This window comes from Silurus meridionalis, chromosome 16 (genome assembly GCF_014805685.1).
Source record: "Silurus meridionalis isolate SWU-2019-XX chromosome 16, ASM1480568v1, whole genome shotgun sequence".
NCBI lineage: Eukaryota > Metazoa > Chordata > Actinopteri > Siluriformes > Siluridae > Silurus > Silurus meridionalis.
The window spans coordinates 523,270-532,537 of NC_060899.1; the positions used below are offsets into that span (position 1 = coordinate 523,270).

At 41.3% G+C, this 9,268-nt stretch overlaps 1 protein-coding gene across 2 annotated transcripts; it reads left to right on the forward strand.

Moving 5' to 3' along the window:
• The first annotated feature begins 560 nt into the window (after positions 1–560).
• tafazzin (tafazzin, phospholipid-lysophospholipid transacylase) lies at positions 561–8,778 on the forward strand. 2 transcript variants are annotated; one of them, XM_046870096.1, is made up of 11 exons: positions 561–846; positions 948–1,044; positions 1,126–1,254; positions 1,654–1,699; positions 1,828–1,913; positions 3,753–3,833; positions 3,983–4,024; positions 4,150–4,212; positions 4,801–4,853; positions 4,937–5,014; positions 7,503–8,778. In XM_046870096.1, exons 1-11 carry the CDS (start codon positions 802–804, stop codon positions 7,602–7,604), a joined length of 822 nt encoding a protein of 273 aa, XP_046726052.1. In that variant the 5' UTR covers positions 561–801; the 3' UTR covers positions 7,605–8,778. The 2 variants fall into 2 exon arrangements, with proteins under 2 accessions (XP_046726052.1, XP_046726051.1); XM_046870095.1 differs by lacking the exon at positions 561–846 and having other exon boundaries at positions 902–1,044.
• Positions 8,779–9,268: the final 490 nt, after the last annotated feature.

Consider the following 9,268-nt stretch of genomic DNA (forward strand, 5'->3'; position numbering starts at 1 on the left):
TTATAATAATAATAAAGTATTTTTAAGTATTATACTTTTCTAGTTTCTTCGAAATAAGTTTTTAATAATTTGACTGACTTCCTTATTTTACTGATTCAGTTCAATTCCGTTTTATTTGTTCCGCTTTAACACTGGACATTTCCCCAAAAATAAAAAGGTTATAAAACATGAATTTATAAATGTATTGCCTATAGGGTTATCCTTAAATTCTTTATATATTCTTTTTTTCCAACACGTTTAATCTAAAACTTCATTTCCCATAAGTCTGTGTTCCCACGTGGTAATTACTTCCGGTTTGAGCAGTTTTTTTTTTCGCCTGACCCAGCAGCCAGCAGGAGAGAGAAGGTGAGGGAGTTTATAATGTACTTGACCCTCTCACTGGGGCACAGATGATGATGGTAAAGCGGGGCAGTAAGGAGTAATGAAGGTCCTGTTCAGGTCCTGTCTCAGATTAGTTTCACAATTCTTCACTATGTTTGCAAATGGAATGGTCCGAGCCACTTCCGGTTTGATACACTTTCATTCATAAATGTGTGTGTTTTATGGGTGGAAAAGAAAATACCTGTAAATTCTTGTGAAATAAATTCTGTAAAATATGGCAGACACGTGTTGATGAGTCCTGCGCTCTGATTGGTCAGGAGATGGTGATTAGTTCTCCAGAAAAGCAGCTCTGATTGTAGTGCAGGTTTATATTAAGGCACTAGGGTTGGTTATCGTTTCCATGGTAACGCCTCGTTTACAGGGTTGTGTACAGTGTACATTCGAGTGACTTATGATGTGAATGAGGAACAGGTCACGTTTATGGAAGGAGTCTCCAGTTGCAGTGGTGTAACAGGAACATATCACGTCTGTAACATGTCTGACACGCACACACGTGATGTTTTTCTGTGTTTTTTTTCAGTCGGTGTACAGGTACTGTGCGTGCTCAACTTCTCATGCCCCTGCAGGTAACATGGCCATTCCCACAGTGCCCCCGTCTGGGCTGGAGGATCTCCAGCTCGTTTGTGATGGGCATGGTGGGATCCTACAGCTGTCTGTGGACCAGTGAGTCCCTCTTCACCCTCTTCACATTCACTCAGACTGTTTGAAACTCCATCTCTGATCACATGACCATCTGCTCCTCAGAATACATGAACTCTGTGTCAGTGCACAACCAAGAGGTTCTTCTGGATCTGGTGGACAAACGGCCGGAGGATACGCCGCTCATCACCCTGTCCAATCACCAGTCCTGCATGGACGACCCTCACATCTGGGGTGGGTGGAGTCATGGAGAGAAGTCATACAGAGGAGTCACAGTGATGAGTTGATTAGATTTGGGAGGAGGAAAAAAATGTTCGACTTCTGATTAGAAGGTTGTGAGTTCAAATCCCAGCACTGCCAAAGCTGCCCCTGCTGGGCCCCTGCTGGGCCCCTGCTGGGCCCCTGAGCAAGACCCTTAATCTCTCTATAAGGGTGTCTGCCAAATGCTATAATAGTAGATGATTAAGGTAAAGGAGTCATGTAGAAGGAGTCAGATTTAAAGAGTCTTGTGGGGTGTCTCAGTGTAAAGAAGGAAAAGGTTTTGTGTAAAAATGTAAATCATAGATTTTGAATAAACACGCTGGAAAAGTCATGATGTGAAATGTAGAAATGACAAACCCCATTCTGTCACAGGAGTGTTGAAGCTTCAGCAGCTGTGGAACTGGAAGAAAATGAGATGGTACGTAAAGAACTGGTGAAATGCTCCTTCTTCCTTTTCTTCTTAAGTTTTCTCTTTATTTCATTTCACAACATAACATTTGTTTTTAACTTAAATATTTTATTAAATGTACACACTTTCCTTCGCAGGACCCCGACGGCGTCTGATATTTGTTTCACAAGGGAATTCCACTCTGGTTTTTTCAGCAGAGGAAAGTGTGTACCGGTGGTTCGAGGTATATGTGGTGTTTTATAGTCCTTTTTCCTTTTATTCTTGCTTTAAGGGTCAATAATCTTAACTACAACATTATTATACTTTAGTATACGTTATGCCAGGAGTCCTCAAACTGTCTCAGAGTGCAGTAAAGATCAGGAGTCCTCAAACTGTCTCAGAGTGCAGTAAAGATCAGGAGTCCTCAAACTGTCTCAGAGTGCAGTATAGATCAGGAGTCCTCAAACTGTCTCAGAGTGCAGTATAGATCAGGAGTCCTCAAACTGTCTCAGAGTGCAGTGTAGATCAGGAGTCCTCAAACTGTCTCAGAGTGCAGTGTAGATCAGGAGTCCTCAAACTGTCTCAGAGTGCAGTAAAGATCAGGAGTCCCCAAACTGTCTCATAGTGCAGTGTAGATCAGGAGTCCTCAAACTGTCTCAGAGTGCAGTGTAGATCAGGAGTCCTCAAACTGTCTCATAGTGCAGTGTAGATCAGGAGTCCTCAAACTGTCTCAGAGTGCAGTTTAGAACAGGAGTCCTCAAACTGTCTCAGAGTGCAGTATAGATCAGGAGTCCTTAAACTGTCTCAGAGTACAGTAAAGATCAGGAGTCCTTAAACTGTCTCAGAGTACAGTAAAGATCAGGAGTCCTCAAACTGTCTCAGAGTGCAGTATAGATTAGGAGTCCTCAAACTGTCTCAGAGTGCAGTGTAGATCAGGAGTCCTCAAACTGTCTCAGAGTGCAGTGTAGATCAGGAGTCCTCAAACTGTCTCAGAGTGCAGTGTAGATCAGGAGTCCTCAAACTGTCTCAGAGTGCGGTATAGATCAGGAGTCCTCAAACTGTCTCAGAGTGCGGTATAGATCAGGAGTCCTCAAACTTTCTCAGAGTGCGGTATAGATCAGGAGTCCTCAAACTTTCTCAGAGTGCGGTATAGATCAGGAGTCCTCAAACTGTCTCATAGTGCAGTATAGATCAGGAGTCCTCAAACTGTCTCAGAGTACAGTAAAGATCAGGAGTCCTCAACTGTCTCATAGTGCAGTGTAGATTAGGAGTCCTCAAACTGTCTCAGAGTCCAGTGTAGATCAGGAGTTCTCAAACTGTCTCAGAGTCCAGTGTAGATCAGGAGTCCTCAAACTGTCTCAGAGTGCAGTGTAGATCAGGAGTCTTCAAACTGTCTCAGAGTGCAGTGTAGATCAGGAGTCCTCAAACTGCGTTAATAACTGGAGGTCAAGCGAAAGTGGATTTTATCAATACCGATATCTGGTAAGTAATAGTTTTTAAAAGGGATATTGGATAAAAAAAACATCTCTCCATGTTAAATATTACTGGACTCTTATTACAAAAAAGGTACTGAATCGTGAAAATGTGTTAAAGAAAATAAATATGAATATATTAATTAATAAATATTTATATTATATAATAAATAAATAATAAATATAATATAGTAGATTTGTGCATGCTCGCAGTCTCACATATAAAAATAATCAGCATGTGGTGTCAGTGATTTGCCTCTAGAGGCCGCTCTCGTAACAACAGTGGACCGGCAGCCGGAAAAACTATGGGTATGGATTTTTGCCCAGAGTTCCAGTGATCAACTATCTGTGCCTTAACCTCAATTAATAACCATAATAAGTGACATTTTAGTTTAAAAGCCTTCCTTTAATATTAATTACAGATATAATGAGTAAAATATTGATTTAAAATGACCCCTGAAATATCACTGTTTAACAAAGTGACTCCTAAAGGGACCAGAGGCTGCGGTGGTGCAGTGCTGCTGGTGTGCTTGTTGTGGTTTGGTTATTGAGATTATTTGGGTTATTGTGGTGTTGTGATGTGTGTTGTGGTGTTGTGGTGTGATGTTTAGGTGATGGAGTGTATCAGAGAGGGATGGACTTCCTGGTAGAGAAACTAAATCAGGGTGACTGGGTGCACATATTTCCTGAAGGTGAGATGATTCAGAGCTTTACCTTTATAACACATAACACACACACACACACACACACACACACACACACACACACACACACACACACACAGATCCTGCTCAGGGTGAGTCTGGAGATTAAAGCACACACACACACCTGTGTTTTTCAGGGAAGGTGAACATGACAGAGGGGTTTATCAGGTTAAAATGGGGTGAGTACTGTCTGAGGTGTCTCTCACGTGTCTCTCACGTGTGTGTGTGTGTGTGTGTGTGACGTATTTCAGGTTTTGAATTTATTTTCAGAGGGAATGTGTGTGATGTGTTGAATGTCCTGCAGGAGTCGGGCGTTTAATAGCAGAATGTTCACTCCATCCTGTGATCCTCCCTCTGTGGCACGTGGGTGAGTTTCAACACTTCCTTCATTTATTCATTCATTAGAACGAAGGAGTTTCTGTTTTCACTTGCGTTATAGCAGCTCTAAACACTCGTGTCCTCGTCCTCCACACACCTCGTCCTTTGTCCTTTACACGTCTATAAACTAGTTACAGCTTCACCTCCGACTGTTATAAAGCGCTGACAGTGGAGACTCCTTCCCTCAAATAAACCATGCCCAGTGTGAGAGCTGTTACTATGGAGACTATGGATAACAAACCTGCTGAATAAGTGATTTGTGGTTTTATGTTGCTGTATGATTCGATTGTACTGAATTGATTTTCACTGAAATGTAGTGAAAAATCTGTTAGTGGATGAGAAATATTCTGCATGTTTTTAGGTTTATAGTGTAATTTTTTGTGTATTCAGGATGCAGGCAATGTGACACTTATTCCATTTAAAAGTTGTGGTTGTGTATTAATCACTATTATCTTTATAACCTATACTACTACTGTTTCTGCAGTTTACACTGATTATTATTAGCACTAATTATAACTGTTATCCAGCTGAAGCATGAGCTGTTTATACGCTCCTAATGTTTTTTTCTTCTGCGTAGGTCTGAATGATGTTCTTCCTAATAGTGAGCCGTACATCCCACGAGTAGGAAAGGTGAGCACTGAGCTAGAGCTAATGCTAACGCTAAACGCTCTGTAATCACTCTGATGATTGAGACTCGCTGTGTGGATTTTCAGAGAATAACCGTGTTAGTCGGAAAACCGTTTACGGTGAAGCACATCGTCGAAGCCCTGAGAGCGGAAAATAAATGTCCGGTAAGGTTTTCATCGTCACCTTCATCATCTTCAATATGCAACGTGTGTAATTTGTAAATAAAAACAGATTGTAATGATTTGCAGAGCTCATAAACCCATTTTATTTTATTCACAATAAATAAAAAAACATTTAAACTGAGAATTTATATCATTTTAATGTAAAAATAAGGTTATTATGAATTTGATTGCTGCAGTGCGTCTCAAAAAGGTTGGGACAGGACCATGTTTCCCCACTGTGTAGCATCACTTCTTCTGTCTGTGTACATCTGGGACCTGAGCAGAGCAGCTGCTGAAGTTTATATTAGTTATTTATACAGGATTCTAACTGCTCAACAGTTCTGGGTTTCCTTTGTTGTGTTTTTTGTTTCATGATGCACGAATGTTTTTAAATGGTGAAAGGTCTCGACTGCAGGCAGGTCACTTCAGCACCCACACTCTTCCACCACGAAGACTTGCTATTGTAATGAATGAGAAAAAAGTTGACTTCCTCAGCCTGCAGAACAACTCGCAGTGCATGCGCACAATAAATATACTGAAATACATGTAACACAGTCGCACTAATAATATCACCCTCCTCCCTCCTTAGATTGAAACCTAACAACCTGAACTTAAATTAGTGTAACTTTAAACACATATATAACTTTTTATGTTAATATATATATATATATAAAATATTAACTTCTTGAAAGTTCTAAAGTCTTGCACTAACCCCCTCATCTCCTTGGAAGGACCAGGTTTCAATGGAAGATATAATATATATAATGCGTCTGCATTCGCATGGTCACACGACGGTACTGAATCACAACTATTTGATGTCTGCCTGCAAACGCTGGTAGAAAGGATGCAGTAATGTTAAGAGTTTGCCCACAAACTTTACATAATAATGACATAATCCTAAACAGGACCTTAATTCTGAGACATTCCGTGGAGCTGGCGCATTTATGATCGCTTCGACTTTGTCCTCTGTAGAAGGTAGACCGTGCTCATCTATCCTGTACCCCGAGTATTCCACTGAATATTGAAGAAAAACAAGTTTCACCTTCAGTCCATGCTTCTCTAGCCTGGCCATCACCTGATCCCACACTGCTAGATGTGCTTCCTCAGTAGATGCTGACACTAATATGAAAGCAAACCACATTATCTATGCCCTTGTGGGTGTTGATTGTCAGGTACTGCTCTGATGTAAGATCTAGAGGTCATTGTTGGTATGCGAATGACAGATCAAGTTTGCTAAACACTCCAGTTGCAGAAACAGTCCATCTTTCTGTCCTCGAGCAGTGTAGACTGTGCAGAGTTCAAATGCATCCTCAGAAGCACTCAATTCAGTTGTAGCGTCACTAACTGGGTTTTACCTGCTCTTTTACTGCTTTTGCAGACCTTTTTCATATGACCTGTTTTACCACATGCATGACATGTGGCTGATGATTCTCTCTACCACACGACGATGGCATGTCCTTTTCTGTCTAACTGAAGAGCTCTGTGCCGATCTACCTGATGCAGCAAGAGCTTTTTACGGTTTATGGTTTTTCTGTTTTCCACATGAATAGCTGGCAACCCCATAAACACCAGCACTGGAATGGTCAGCACCTTCTACCAACTTCTTTGTATCCTTGTATGCCAGTTCCAAGCCAAGAGCAATTTCACAGGCTTGTTTGAAGGTCAAATCCTTCTCAAATAAGCGGCGTTTACAGTAAGCTTCTCCTAACATACCACAGACAAACCGATCCCTCAGTGTGTCATTGAGGAACTGCCTAAACTCAAGCGCTAGCAAGTCTTTTTAAATCAACAAGATGCCACTCTTCCACTTTCCTGGAGCTGCAGCCTGATGTATCTCTGCATCACGCTGTGCAATCCGTTTGTTTGTAATTGCTCCAAAAACTGGTGAACACTTGATGTAGTTTTGCGAACTGACTTGCAGATGAGCTACTATCACTCAGCTATGAAAAAAAAAACAGAGACATGGAGCTAATAGATCAGCCCTCTTTTTACTGTGGTTAACTTCCTCAGCCTGCAAAACACGTTTTCTGGATGGAAGCATTTGTTGCTCTAAAACCTGTATATGTTCTGCATTGATGGAGCCTGTCCAAATGTCCAAGCTGCTCATTCCACAAGCACTAATGCACCAGCATACCATCAGAGATGCAGCTTTTTAACCAAGTGCTTATAACAAGACAGATGGTCCCTCTCCTCTTTAGTCCAGAGGACTAAACTACTGAGGACTGGTACTACTACTACTGACGTATAAAGCACTAAATGGCCTCAGTTATTTCAGATTTTTCGCCATTTACTCACATTCATACGTGCACACACTGCTTAAGGTGATCTTCACTACAGTGTTCATCTGCAACCCGGTGATGTGCAGGTAGTCACGTCTTGTTTTATTGTTGGTTGGTTTTCTCGCTCTGGATGGAACACCTTTATTGTAAATGAAAGTGTGTGTGTGTGTGTGTGTGTGTGTGTGTGTGTGTGTGAATGCACTGACCTGCAGGTGGAAATGAGAAAAACACTGACTGACTTCATCCAGGCCGAGTTCCGCACTTTAAAATCTCAAGCTGAAGCTCTTCATCAGAGGATCCAAACCAGCCGGTGATCCACACACAGCTGGAGAACCTGGGGCACATGGAGAACTGCACTCCAACACACACACACACACACACACACACACACACACACACACAGGTGGTGTGAGACCGAATGAGGTGAAAGGTCATATGTGTAAACAATTTTTCAGAGATGTTCTCAGCTGCTCCTCGGATCTGTACGAGGAGCCTCACAGACACACAAACATTCTCAGGTTCTGTGGAATGCAGATCTTGTGCTCCTGTACACGAAGAGTAGATTTTTATACAGTTTTGTATTTTAAAAGCAGTTATTACAATAAGGACTCATTTCTACATGGTTTATTTCATTCATTCTATCGTTCTCCTGTTTGGGTTCAAATGCAGTGTGTGGAGGAATTGAGTCTCCATCAGGTCAGTAGATCACCTGGTTTGGTTCTGTGTAGAACCCTACAAGAGAGAAATTATTTAATTTAAAACTGTTAATGAAACTGAAGAACCCTGTAACTCTTTAAGAGAAGTGTCCATGTAGAACTCTTTGAAGAACCTTTAATCATCCAGTAAACCTTCTAAGAGTGTGTGCCAATCCAAAATGGAATGTTCTCCACTTGTGATGCTAAGAAACCCAAAATTACTCCTAAACACTGCAGAACCCAGTCACTGTTTCACCCTGGGGTTCTAAATAAAAGCTTTTCAGGAAACCAAGAACCTGTAATTATCCAGCAGAAAGTGTTCATCAGGAGAACACTTTTATTAAAATGGACCTATAGAGAAAGTAGAACTTAGAACCTTTCAGCAAGACTCCAGAAACTTCTGTTAGTAATCCAGTGAATCTTTAACTCAGTGTTCCAGAAAGGAACCCTGGGAGAACAAAGAACCACACAGCTGAATGTGTTCCTAAATGATTTCCAGTAGAATGATTTTTTTTTAAAAGCTGATAAAGCTCATCTTCTTGAAGAACCCAATTGTTCTAAATGTATTTTTTTTACTCCTTAACATCTCAAACCTGTCAGGAGTTTCTAGAAGGGTTCTTTAAGTGGTTAATTCAGGGTTTTAAAAAAGGTTCTAAATGTTCTGAAAAGGAAAAAAGATTGTTAGAGTTCTAAACAGAACCTTCCAGATGTTCTGCAGGGAAACAACAGAAGAACCTGTAAGTGTTGTGTATTATTCAGGTGTGAAGTTTGGAATAAAAATGAAGGATTTGGATTTTTTTGCATATCTTCTTCTTCTTTTGGCTTCTCTCATTAGGGGTCTCCACAGCGAATCATCCGTCTCCGCCACACTTACCTACCCCCGACCTCTACATCTGCCTCTTTCACACCAACTACCTGCATTTTTTTTTCCCTCACCACATCCATAAACCTCCTCCTTGTTCTTCCTCTTTTCCTCCTTCCTGGTGTCTCCATCCTAAGCATTCTTCTACTGATATACCCCATGTTCCTCCTCTGCACATTTCCACACCATCTCAATCTCACCTCCCTCACCTTGTCTCCAAAACGTCCTACATGCGCTGTCCCTCTAATAAACTCATTTCTAATCCTGTCCATCGTCATCACTCCCAACGAACATCTCAACATCTTCAGCTCTGCTACCTCCAGCTCTGCCTCCTGTCTTTTACTCAATGCCACTGTCTCTAATCCATACAACATCTCAGGTCTCACCACAGTCCTATAAACTTTCCCTTTCACTCTCACAG